The sequence below is a fragment of the Gouania willdenowi genome, chromosome 6 (assembly GCF_900634775.1).
Source record: "Gouania willdenowi chromosome 6, fGouWil2.1, whole genome shotgun sequence".
Taxonomy (NCBI): Eukaryota; Metazoa; Chordata; class Actinopteri; order Blenniiformes; family Gobiesocidae; genus Gouania; species Gouania willdenowi.
This window is the reverse complement of record NC_041049.1, coordinates 63,983,755-63,997,692: the sequence shown is the minus strand read 5'-3', so window position 1 is coordinate 63,997,692 and position 13,938 is coordinate 63,983,755. Positions and strand designations below refer to the sequence as shown.

General features: G+C 38.0%; 1 protein-coding gene across 2 annotated transcripts in view; it reads left to right on the top strand.

Annotated features, from left to right (window-relative positions):
* The first annotated feature begins 1,937 nt into the window (after window positions 1-1,937).
* cttnbp2 (cortactin binding protein 2) overlaps window positions 1,938-13,938 on the top strand; it is a 114,898-nt gene continuing 102,897 nt past the window's right edge. For both annotated transcript variants that reach the window (XM_028448958.1, XM_028448957.1), the window contains exon 1: window positions 1,938-2,150. In XM_028448958.1, the coding sequence (XP_028304759.1) occupies window positions 2,028-2,150 (123 nt within the window). In that variant the 5' untranslated portion in view covers window positions 1,938-2,027. The remainder of the gene's footprint in view (window positions 2,151-13,938) is intronic.

Genomic DNA, 13,938 nt, shown 5'->3' with positions numbered 1-13,938 from the left:
GAGGATGTGCTCACAGCCTCTATTTATACCTCTGTGGAGGAGAGTGTATACAGAAACAGAATAATAAAAAACTATCATAAAGATTATATATATATTTCTTACAGCATTCTCACTGTTAAAGCACAGTTAAGTCCATAAAGCAGCATCCATCCATCCATCCATCCATCCATCGTGCAACATTTGACCTAAATAGAGATGTAATAACCTCATTCTGGATCAGAGGCCCTTAATCCTCCCTGCTACATGTGGGAAATGGGAGGGTCCCATTCTCTATCTGCTACTCTGGGATAAACAAGCACACAACTGCTAGATTTCAACTCTGAACGTTGACTTATGTAAGATTAACAGAGAGGATTTTGGTTTGAAATCCTTTGCTTCTCTGCCTTTGGTTCATATCATGGAACAGAAAATGAGAGTGGAAACAGTAGATAGACAGTATAAACCTCACTGTCAGGTTTTTTTTGATGCTGTGTTTATTAAAAATGAAGAAAAACCAGGATGTTAGAATCAGATAAAGGTAGAAATTGTGGTTTGGGAAGAAACAATTTTGGGGTATATTTTATTGGTTGCAAATTTTGGAAGCAAATAATATTAATTTTATTTAGAAATGTTGACAGAGAGAAGTATGTACAGTCATTTGCATTTTCATTTTGATTATTATATCTATACATTCAAACACAAAATGAACACAACTGCCCACAACCTTCTGATTCATCAGCAAAATAAATAAATAATTACATTTAAAATAAAATTAGCATTTAGCATTGAAATAAGAGCATTGAAATAAGTTAGCATTAGTAGCATTAGTTACTGGTAAAAATAAGCATGAAATATGGTGAAAAGAGAAAAAGTTAGCATTAGCTGGCAATAACCTAACATTAGCTAGCATTAATATTAGCATAGCCATGGCATTAGCTTAGAATTAGCTAGCATTAGTGTTAGCATTAATATTAGCACAGCAGTTCCTTAAAATGAGCAAGCATTAACATTACCTTTGAATTAGCTGGCAATAACATTAATATAGCTTCAACATTAGCCTAATGTTAGCATTCACCCAGCAATAACATTAACCTAGCATTAGCACTTACCTTTGAATTAGCAGGCAATAACATTAACATAGCTTCAACATCAGCCTAATGTTAGCATTCGCCTAGCAATAAAATTAACCTAGCATTAGCAGTTACCTAACATCAGCCTATCATTTATATTAACCTCGTAATGGCATTAACCTAGCATTAGTCATGATCTAGCATTAGCATTAGCCTAGCAATAGCATTAACCTAGGTTTCACATTAGCCTAGCAATAACAATAGCCTAGAATTAACAGTCTAGCATGAGTATTAACCTAGCATTAGCACTAACCTAGTAATGGCATTAATCTAGCATTAGCACTAACCTAGCATTAACATTAACCTAAAAATGTCATTAACTTAGCATTATCACTAACCTAGTATTAACATTAGCCTAAAAATAACATTAACTTAGCATTAGCACTAACCTATCATTAACATTAGCCTAGCATTAACTTAACTTAGCTGAACATTAGCAATAAGGTTGAGAAAAGTTTAAATGAGTTGAAATTGGTTGAAGAATGGTTGGGATGAAGGTCTAAAAAGCTGAAATTTCCAATGAAATAGGATGAGAATGAAAAATTGCACGCGCAATAACTCAAAAAGTTAGTTTAATTGTCAAAATCAGACAAACGCTGTAAACTTAGTTAATGCAGGACCGAAGAACAAAATACTATGATGAATAATAATAAAGAGAAACATGAGTTTTTATGTATTTCCATGAAGACAGTGGCTTATCTTTAACACACAACACATGATGTTTATCTTAGAATCATCGTCACATCTGTTGGTCGATCAGAGTCTGTCTGACCACGCCTACTGATAGCCCCTCCCCTCTCTGTCCATTTCCCAGCTGCATCAGCCCTGTACACGCGCACACACACGCGCAGAGCAGTGAGCAGTGTAGTTTCGCGGCTCCTCCATGGCCGCAGCAGCTCAATAGTTAAAAAGCTCCGGATGCTCCTCCGCTCCAGCAGAGCAAACCGCCTTAGGACGAAGATGGCGTCGGAGGGAGCCAGCGGTGAGCAGCTACCCCCAGTACACACACTGGCAGCCGCCGTGCTGGGCAGCCTGGACACGGTAACGGACGATGTGTGTGTGTGTGTTCGGTGTCAGTGGAACGGAGGAGGAAACGCTGCGCATCTGCGGGAGCAGCGACGCACATTCCCGTGGAAAAACGGGCTTCGACTCGGTTCTGAGGCTCAGACTGAGGGCTTGTGTGTGTGTGTGTGTGTGTGTGTGTGTTGTGTGTGTGTGTGTGTGTGTGGAGTGTGTGTGTGGTGTTTGGTGTGTGGTGTGTGTTTGTTTTGTGTGTGTGTGTGTGTGTGTGTGTGTGTGTGTGTGTGTGTGTGTGTGTGCTCCTCCAGCGGCCTATCAATAGTATCTGTACAGGTTGTAAACGGGTTAATTGCGCACAGAGCCACCGCTGGCTGCACTAACGCACTAAAGCGGCTCCTCCATTCCTCTTTGTGATCGATTACTCCCATTATTCCCTATAAATACACTGTTATTACTTATTAAGGGCTGATAAAGTCCTTCCCCACGATAACAGGTGAGGAGCCCTTTGTTCTCCAGCCCAGGTGACTTTCCCTTGTGTACCAGTTCCATGCCTCCTGCTACTTCCTGCCCCTTCCACAGGTTCTAATGTCCACCATGGCAGGTTGATCCTCACCTATAGCCAGGTCACATTTTAATAATCCTATACCTTTACCCAGGGCTGAGATGGGACAAAAAATTCCCTGGCATTTTCTATCCAGACCATTCCACTACATTATCAGTGGACACCATGTAGAAGCAGTTATGGATGTTACATTTATTTTTATCTTTGTAAAAGCACTTTGAGCTGCATTTTATGGCATGAAAAACACGGTTTATAAATAAAGATAGATTTTATTTTATTAAGTCAGTGATGGTCAACATCTGGCTTTTAATGTCTTCATTTTAATTATTATTCCCCCGAAAACCGTAAACAGGGGAACATTTTAACCCCTTTTTAACCATTTCCTTTGTCCCATTTTGCCTCTATTCAGAAAGTTCTGGCACTTTTTTTTTGACTTTAGCTACTTTTGCCAATTAATACCCTTTTTTATCCATTTTTGCAAGTTCTTTTGACACCTTCATCCAATTTTTTGTCTTTTAATTTTTATGCCGTTTTTCATCCAAATAGGCTAAGTTTTGCCCAATAAATACCACTTGTTTCATTTTGCCCCATTTTGTTCCACATTTTTGTCTTTTTTCATTATTGTTTCCCACATTTTGCCCTTTTTCAGTATTGTTTGCCACAATTTGCTCATTGAAGCCACCCTTTGCCACTACATACCACCTGATTCATCTTTATTTGCCCATTTTTTGGCAAAGGAATTTAAAGATTTTTCTTAGAATTTTTTAGTTTGGATAAAAGTAATTCACAAAGCATCTTAGGCCCTAAGAGAGCTCCTCAGGTGAAAATCTATTCGGAGTAGAGAGCAAGACTTTTAAGAAGCCTAAAAGTGTCTTAGACAGAAACAAAGATGACGGCGATATATTCTCTGGGTGTTTAATGACAGTGATATAATGAGATGCTACCTGCGTATATTTTTTATTATTATAGCGCTTCTTGTTTGTTTTAGTTTTTTCACACCATCCGCCAAGTTGTATTGTTTTAAACTCTAACTGGCAATACAAGTATTCTGATTCTGACTTTTCTTACACAGCGTAACGTAATAGCAGCCTTGTATTTCTGCGCGATTTGTTCGCTCCCTTTTCTGTGTACTGTAATCTCTGCCCTCGCTTTGATTGCTGCAGGTAACATTGCTTCATACTCGTATCTTGTGCCACACTGGAGAGGGAACGATACATTGATTAGCAGGGCCAGTAATCACTGACAGCTGTGTCTGCTCCACCATTAATTTCAAATACATAAAGCGGTAAAATTACCAACGTGGACAGTTAACTACAATAAGTGAATCTGTAATAATCGGCATGTGAATGAGGTTCAAACATTTTATGCTGTGTACAAATACATTTTATTTTGCTGAATTAAATTAATTTCATGATTACACATTTCTTAATGCAGTCCAAGTATGATCTGTTGATTTTATTCTCCATTTATTACTAGAAGCACAGAGAGCTTTTTTTTAATTATTATTATTAAACTTTTCTTTTTTTCCCCTTTCTCTAACAACCAATCACAGCTCTTTGAGTTTATTACAGTATAGAGGAAACTGTTCAGCAGCTGAATCCATCAACATGTTGCCTTGACACAATACCTTCAAATTTCTTTAAAACTGTTGTAAAGTCAATTGTCACTGATTTCTCAGATAATTAAATGCTCATTCCAATCAGGCACCGTACCAAAATCCCTGAAATTAGCTGCTGTGAAACCTCTGTTAAAAAAAGAGAACACTGGATGCCTCTATACTGGCTAACTATAGACCAATCAGCAACCTTCCATTCTTAGCCAAGATCATTGAGAAGGTGGTCTTCAACCAACTGAGTCAATTCTTAACATTCAACAAAATATTTGATAAATTTCAGTCAGGTTTTCGTTCTCATCACAGCACAGAAACTGATCTTATCAAAGTGATCAATGACATAAGGTTGAACACTGATTCAGGAAAAGTATCTGTTCTCATTCTATTGGATCTAAGTGCTGCATTTGACACTGTAGATCATACAATTTTGTTGCACAGATTGCCAACATGGGTTGGACTAAATGGAAAAGTAATGCAGTGGTTAAAGTCCTACTTGGAGGAGCGAAGTTATTTTGTAAGCATTGGAAACTTTAAATCTGACAGATTACCAATGTCCTGTGGGGTTCCTCAGGGCTCTGTTCTTGGAGCATTTATATGCTTCCTTTAGGATGAATTTTACAGAACTGTAAGGTTGATTATCAGAGCTATGCAGATGACACACAACTATAAATATCACTGAACCCAGATGACTATGGTCCCATAGAGATGTTGTGTGACTGCTTAGAAAAAGTAAACTACTGTATGAGTGAAAACTTCCTTCATATAAATCATGACACGGTGGAGGTGATTGTCTTTGGTAACAAAGAAAAGAGGACTGCTATCAGCAATTATCTTGAGTCTCATTCTTTAAAAGCTAAAGACCAAGTGAAAAACCTTGGTGTTCTGATTGGCTCAGATCTGATCAAATCTATCACAAAACAGCCTTCTACCACCTAAAGAACATCTCCAGAGTGAAAGGTTTTAATGACTCAGAAAGATCAGGAGAAACTGGTCCATGCTTTTATCTCCAGCAGACTGGACTATTGTAATGGTCTTCTGACAGGAATCCCCCAAAAGAGCATCAAACATCTACAGCTGGTTCAGAACGTTGCTGCTCGGGTCTTAACCAGAACAAAGAGGTCAGAACACATTACTCCAGTTTTAAAGTCTTTACACTGGCTCCCAGTCAGCCTCAGAATAGACTTTAAAGTTCTGCTGCTGGTTTATAAATCTGTGAATGGGTTTGGTCCAGAATACATCAGTGAGTTGTTAGTCAGGTATGAACCCAGCAGGTCTCTCAGATCTATGGACACAGGTCAGATAGTGGAGCCCAGAGCACATAGTAAATGTGGTGATGCTGTGTTTATTTGCTATGGTGCAAAGAAGTGGAGTCAGCGTCCAATGTGAACATTTTTAAATCAAAATTAAAGGCCCTCTTTTTTTTTTTTTTTTACTGCGTATGATCGAGAGGGAGATTTTTGGTCATGTTGTTGATATAATGTATGTGTTGTTGATTTTAAATGATTTTACTGATGATTTGAATTTTTTTTTTTTTTTGCCGACTAATGTTCTGATAGCTTTTCAGCTGTTGAATGTTTTCTGTTGCACTTTTTGATCATGTAAAGCACATTGAGTTGCCTTGTGTATGAAATGCGCTATACAAATAAATTTGCCCTGCCTCTTAACAGACTGCATTACATTCTGTGAACTCGTTGCTCAGAGTTGCTCTCAGAAACTTCCTGAATCACTTTTAAGCTAAGATTCCTTGCTAGGAATTTTTAGGCTAAGTTAGGAGCTCTCTGAGTAGACTCATGAATACATGCACAGGTCAGATAGTTCAACCTAAAAATAACCTGTGCTTTACTCTACTAAAGTGTCCCGGCTGAGTCCCCTTACAACAAGGGTGCTCAAGTCCAGTCCTGGAGAACCCCTGTCCTGCATGTTTTAGAGCAGTGTTTCTCAAATGGGGGTACGGAATTGCACCACAGGGGGTACTTGAGAGAGAGAGAGAAAGAGAGTGGAGAATTATAAATGACAGCATGAAAATATGGAGATTTGTGTTTATTTTCAGTTAAAAATGATAATCATTATATAATGATGATGGAAATGATCTTGATCAGAATATAAACTGAAAATACAAGGCGTGTGGTGGGAGAGGCCCAGAAATGCTACAAACTATAGAAATAAATCTATTCAGGAGGCACTAAATACCACTTATTTACAAATTGAGTTGATTTAAAATGTGTTAAAACCAGTTGGGTCTCCACACTCGGCTTCTGGGAGTGTGTGTAGGTCATTCAGTTGTTGGTTTTGTTTTTGTTCTGTTGATGTGTTCTTAAGGTGGAGGGAGCAGAAAAGGAGCTGTAGGAGAGTTTGAAGGCCTCAAGGTTCACCAGACACTTTTCTAAATTGGTCTTAATTTCAGTGACTCAGCTAGCATAACCCAGAGTACCATGTCAGCCAGCTCCAAACCTGCCCGGGGCTCCTTTACATTTAGGCGAACAGGTGGAGCAGTGCTCTGGGTTCACTTGTCACTTATCCGATGTGCACTCCTCCTCCTCAGGGTCCAGCTGCTTGGAAGGGGCTTCTGCCTTGGAGGCCTCCACCCTAATGCCTGGAATGGTTAAATAAAGCTCTTTCCTCGCCCCTGTCAGACTCTGTTGTTGGGCCGAGGGTGGGGGGGAGTGGGTACGAGCGACCTGGATCGGGGTCACAGGTCAATCAGAGGCTTTCTGCAAGTCATCTTGTGCTTGTTTAAAGGGGACATATCATGCTAAATCCACTTTTTTAGCCCTTAAATGCATTTTGTTGTATATTTAGAGTTCTTAGAAGTACAGAAAAAATCTCTTCAGGTGCTCCGTAGATATCTTTATATTCTGTTTTGCTCATATTTTTCAATCTGTTTTGATTTTTTTATTCTCTATTACGTTTTTTGAACTATTACATCACAGTATTTGCAGCAGAACTGCCAAATTAGTACATCAAATTCAGGCCCAACACTTCGAGCAATCCGCCATTTTTATTTCTCGCTTTTATTTTGTAGTCCAAGCTCAAGGATGCCGAAGTTACAAGAGGATAAGTCAAAATGTTCGGTTGTTGGATGTAGTAACCCACACGCTTCATTACACCGTCTCCCAGCATCAGAACCTTTTCAAAGTGCCTGGTTGAGTTTTATTTTTTTTGGAAATGTACCCACATCTGTGGGTAAGGTCATTTTTGTGTGTGCACGAAGCACTTCAAGGATGACTGCTTCAGCAACCTCCGCCAGTATAAAGAAGGATTTGCCAAGAGACTTTGTCTGATTGAGGGTTCAATTCCTTCTATCTTTGGAGACGACGAACAGAGCACTTCGGTAAGCTGTAAATAACGCTAAAAAGTGTGATGATAAGACGTCCCTGTCATTGTTTTGTTAGCATTAGCAGTTGCACCGTCTTCAGACTTCATATGTTAGCGCTGTGTGCTCGTTTTACATCCTTGATGATATGGCCTACGTGATTTAATTTAAGTCTAAAGTTTTCATTAGTCATTTCATTTTGCCATTTGTCTTTGAAAAGACTGTATTAAAATGCATTTTGTGACGTTAGCTTGGCGCTAGCGTTTGCTCGGTGCTTGTGTTAGCTCACTTGTTAGGGTTCTGCAGGTTCATCATCTTCATTTTCATCTCGCTCCGCCGGGTCAGACTCTGGCTCGAACATGTAAGGCTGGATGGACAAGTCTTCTGTTGTTGACATTTTGTAAATAACCTCTGAATAAAAAGTTTATGCACCGCTACATAGCCGTATCTCTTCTATCAAACTACAAAAATGGCCGAGCAGGGTGGAGTTGAACCGAGTGTCACCTGAAGAGGGGGCGGGGTATGGAGTGTCTCATTTGCATTTAAAGAGACCGCACCAAAACGAGTTGCTCTCAGAAGCACATCAGAAAAGGGGCCTGTGGAGCTATAATAATGAGGAATTCAGACCCAAGCATTGCAGTTCCGCTTTATATAGACCACAACTGTATAATTCATATGTAAAAAAGAAAGGATTTAAAACCATGATATGTCCACTTTAACGTTAGTGTTACAGACAGCATGTGGAATTATTTGTCAGTTGATATCCAACATTAGAGAACAGATTTCCTAAGAACCAAAACTCCTATTTACCTATCGATATACAATATGAATCTCAATTTTTTTTAATTTGAATAAAGTCAGACCAGAAAAACAATTCAGGTAAAATTTTCTGATGCAAAATGCCACACAGGCTCATTTATTAACAAACAACTGCACAATATGTGACGCTTTTGGCCTTTTCTCCTATAAGAGACAGCACTTGTGAGTGAGTTGTGTAGTGTGCCTTGTTTTGGGGAAGGTCTGGGTTAAGACGCACTCAGAAATCCATCAAACTCTGCTTAGCAAAAGCAGCAACTCCTAAAATATTATTTAATATTTTTTTTTTTATACAAAATGAGCTATACAGGTGATATTGTAATTTTCTATGTCGATATGTTGAATCTCGATATATTGCCCAGCTCTATGATGCACCCTGACATGTTTACTGTCCACTAATAATAGACTGTTGCACACACTTTTGTAAACACATCTGAAAACAAAGTTATGTAATCACAATTAGCCGACTCATTAGCTTAGTTACTGTGTTACTGTTGCACTAGTCAGCTGATACTTCTAAACAACACATTACAAAAACCAAAAGTTAATTGGATGAGACAACCACTGCTTCCAGGACACCAAATGCCTCTTATCTGTGGATGTTTTGAGGAAATTATACATATACATTTTTTGGAATCGACATATATACCGGTGCAACTTATAGTTCAATAAATAAAGTACAATTTTCTGTGATTCTTAAAACAGATGGAAAACAAATATTTCACTTCCTGAAATAAAAATATAATTTTTTTACCATAAAGAGAAAGTATAAGGGAACGCCTTGCTCTGCACTTTAATCAGACTCTCTTTCACCTCACGGCTGCACACATGGTTTTTAGAACCAAATAAGTTCTGGCAATAGCACTGTTTTTTTTTTGGTCAAAAAGGGGGTACAGACGCTGAGGTTTTCACCTATGTGCACAAATGCAAGGGAAATACTCTCACTATAGCGTCCTGTCACATATGAAGCTGGCTTTTAATTTGTGCATTAAGAAAAAAACACTGCCTAGTTGTAGTTTAAGAGTTTTCATGATGAAGAAAATTGTGAAACAAATGTTACAATATACAATACAAACAGTTGAATGTTGGTTAAAGTTTATTATAACTGTGAAGTGAGGCTGAACGATTAATTGCATTTGCGATATTATCACAATATCATAAAACGCAATTTTCTAATCGTATTTTGTTTTTTCTTGTACTTTCCTGTGAAGTTCAGAGTGTTTAAGAAGTGCAGTCCACATGTTTACATGTTTCATGAAACGTGAAGTTACCGTATTTTTCGGACTATAAGGCGCACTCAAAAATTGACAGTGCGCCTTATAATCAGGTGCGCCTTATGTATGAAATTAACTACTGTGCTTCAACATACTGAACTGAAAAAGTGAGTGTATTGTTCTGTATTTTGTGTTAAACCTGAACAATGTTGAGTTATTGTTAATGAATTGAATAAAGTTTGACTTATCTGACTATTTTATTTCGCTTAATGTGTCTTGATAATAATAACAAACCAGTGCGCCTTATAGTCCGGTGCGCCTTATGTATGAAAATAGACCCAGTCAGACCCATTTATTGATAGTGCGCCTTATAGTCCGAAAAATATGGTAGTTAGATATGTGGAAAAGGTAAAGCCACAGCTTTATTGCTTTATTGTTGTAATCTGTGCTTTAAAATTTATATTTTATACTTATTTAAAGTTTAAATAAATCTGAAATTGTTTTTCATGAAACAGATTGATTTATTGCTTGTGTTCAAATACATGACAAGAGGCTCTTGAAAAAATAATTGCATATTAAATCGCAATATTGAGGAAAAAAAAATCGCAATTCGATTATTTTCCAAAATCGTTCAGACCTACTGTGAAGACTAAATATAGTAAATTGGTACATTTTGAGATTTTATTCTTTACCATTTATTATACAAAAATACCAAAAATTGGTACCGATGCTGATACCAATTCACAGGTACCAAGTATCAGTTCAGATGTGAAAGTTACTCTAACCTATTTTCTCCCCATTCAATCATTTTTATTTATATAAACAAAATCAGGCGTAAATGCCAATCTGACACCAAATACTGTACATCATCACATGCGTGTTTTGGGAGAAGATCAATCATTTACACACTATTTAACCCGTGAACAGATCATAGATATGAATTCACATCTGTTGGTTGGATGTTCAGCTGTGACGGAAATGTGACAGAAATTAGAAGCTCTACACGTTGAAGGAGGGGCTTATAGGTTTGGGCCTTGTCGCTCACATTAGTGTCTCCTCTATGCAAACCAGCAAAACATCATGTATTTAGTTTGTGTGAAATGCTAGTTTTTAAACGGAGGCCTGAGTAAGGCTTCCTACGTGTTGGAAAAGACAACACAAAGCTCTTTGGAAAAGTCCAATAATTAAGTTTTCCAGCACTCAAAGAAAGCCAGATTCAGGAGTTTGTAATCTTTCATTGATTGGTCGATAAAGCTTGACGTTGGCCTCCTATAAGCGTTTTTCCTTTGTTTATCTTAGAGCTGGGGCTGCGTTTATCAGATGGTCCGAGATGAGTGCTGATTAACTGGAACAAATGTCTGCTTATCACACACTGTGTGATCTCATAAGTGTCTGACTTTGCACACGTCTGGTGCCTTAGTTACACAGAATGAACTAACTCTGATTGAATAACCACAGTGTTGGTATGTAGAGAGCTAAAGTTTCACCTCCTTGCTTATTTTGGTGATAATGAGCAGCTGGGCTCACAGTGAGAAGGTCGCAGGTTTGGCTAGACTTTTCTATATTGATTGTACGAGTGAAAGTTATATTGTACGGGATAATCCGTGTCGCTAAACCATTATAGTTGCACCTTTTTTCACACTAAGCATGAGGCTTTACACCGCTGTGGAAGAAAGAAGAGTTGATTACCTCATCATAACCTTTCTGTTGGCCAGCTTCAAACGTCTATTGTAAAGCTGATTAATATAATATATTACAAAAAAAAAGCAACTGTCTAGAGATGTTGGCAACCGACTGTATCCTTATTGATAAGTCAGTTAGTCTAGGTTTTTTTTCTTTTCCATTTCAATTGAAGCGCAAAATAAATTCTCCTTGTATAATATTATTTTCTCGGTCGACTGTTGCAAACTTCATTTAATGGTGGAGCATGTCACAAAGGCAGGTAAGCAGACTGTTTATCACGGTTGGGGTCAATTATTATTGTAATCGTGTAATTAACAAGTAATTACAATTATGGCATAATTGTATTTTTGAAAATCTGTTGGTATCGTAATCATAATTGAGTTTAGATTATTTCATTTGTAATTGCATGAAAATTCTATAAAAATTGTCAATTGTAATTTAACGTGAAACTGTGGAACCATGTTACAGTTCTATGTACAATTTTCCACGTATGTAGTTAACAATTATTAAAATATGTTTCATCTCAAACTTTTTGAACCATTTTACCATAAAAAAATAATTGAATTGAGGAGTATACTGACACAAAAAAAGCACAGACTCCCACAACAAGAATATTAAACCCTTTATTTTCATTGATTATGAAGACTAACAAGGTAACAATAGATAGGAAAGAAATTAGATGATAGATATTTGTTTTTAGTGTATTTTACAGCTGATTTAAGACCCGTTACCATAAGAGATGCTAACACAATAGCAAGGTTAACTTGTATTAGGTCATTTACTGTATTTCAGGCTCAGTAATTGTGATTAATTGTAATTTCATTTTAGTATTTGAGGGCGTAATTGGAATTGACTTTCAGAGGATAAAAATGATTGTAATTTGATTGTAATTGGGAAGAAATGCTGGTCACTGTATTCATAATTTAATTGTAGTTGAACATGTAATTGTATTTGAAAAATGTAATTGACCCAACCCTGCTGTTTATCAGCAGTCGTATCTGAAAATTGTTTTAGACAAACCCTTAGTTTTAAGCCACAGAAAAATGCAAAACCATTTCCTGTGGATCAGAGTAGACGCTGAATACCTGGAGGAACATTCCTTTTTGATCCCTGCATTTGGGTTGTCTTCAACTTAAAGTTGCATAAATGACAAAATGATCTGTGTGTATGTGTGAGAGGAATACAACAGCATCAAGCCAGCTTCGTCATTAATGAATCACTCATTGGGTTATTATTGAACATTTTCTGCGTATAACTGAGTATTTGCTCACATAAAGTCATCCTCTGTCTTTCTGTCGTGTTTGCACTTCCGGGACATGACCACATCAGAAACATGCCATCCTAAGCAAGTTTTCCTTTCAGGAACACGGTGAGTTTTCTCACAGGCCGAGCTGTTGCCTTCCTCTGTGGTTTGAGCTGAAATGACACCAGCCTTAATAAGTGGATCAAGTTTAACGGCAGAATCCTTAAATGCTGGCCAGGCTGCTCAGACCATGCAACACCAAGCTCATGGAACAAATTAGGGTGAATTCACACCAGCTCTCATTGGCATGCAACACGACTAGAACTAGGGATAGTTGAAGTCAAACTCTTGACTTGATTCCCATTGGTCACGTAGACCTTATGGAAGCGTGATTAAAGTAAAGAAAGAAAAGCTGTAAAAGAACTTGTGTGCAGACATGGAGCAGTGAGGAGGAGCGGGCGCATGTAGATGCATGTAGAAAGTCACTGGAACAATGAGGTTTTTTTTGACATGTTGTGCTGCAACAATAGAAAGCCTTTGATTGTAACAAGACAGATGAGAGCGGAAGAAATTAGAAAAACAATGTTTCTTCATTCATCAAGTTATGTTCATATTTATTATTATCTAGCGCATCCATTCATCTGTTTTGTCCACTTCTTCCTGCACTCAGGGTCTGCTGCTGTTTATCTCCAGGTCACATTGGCCATAAGGCGAGTGCAGGTACAGGATGCTGGTCTCTTTCAGGGCCACATAGAGACAAATAACCATTGACTCCAGGCAATTTAGAGATGCCTAATAACCAAGCATGCATGTGTTTTGGTGTGGGAGGAAAAGGCAGAATGGTCTTTAGCTTGGTTTTCCGCCCAGGAATCAAACGCAACCTTTCTTGCTACTTATTGTTTCTGCCCTCTACTAAGAGTAAGGGAAAAATTTATTGTTGGCTTTTCTAAAAAAAACTCTAGAAATTTGCTTTATGAAGAAACTAGAAACAATTTCACATTATCTGGGAATTGGGTTCTAATTACTCCCTCCAATGTCCTCATGTACCCCGGGGGGTGCGGGTACCAACATCATGGGAACAGAAATGTCTGGCCAGACATTGATCTTTCTATGAAGCCAGTTCTTTTTTTATATATGCTCTTCATATAGACATGAGCTTCGTCATATATTTTATGGTCAATTCGTTCTACCTTGTGTGTCTTTACTGCTGTCTCTATTTCTGCTTTTGTGTGAGAAGTCTTCTGCCAACGAATTCTACTCATCCCCCCCTTATGTTAGGTTTGCATTGAAGGACAATGCTTTTAAGGCCTCTCACCACAACAATCTGGCACTTTGCGTTGGAATGCAGCTTGACCAGACAAGGTTG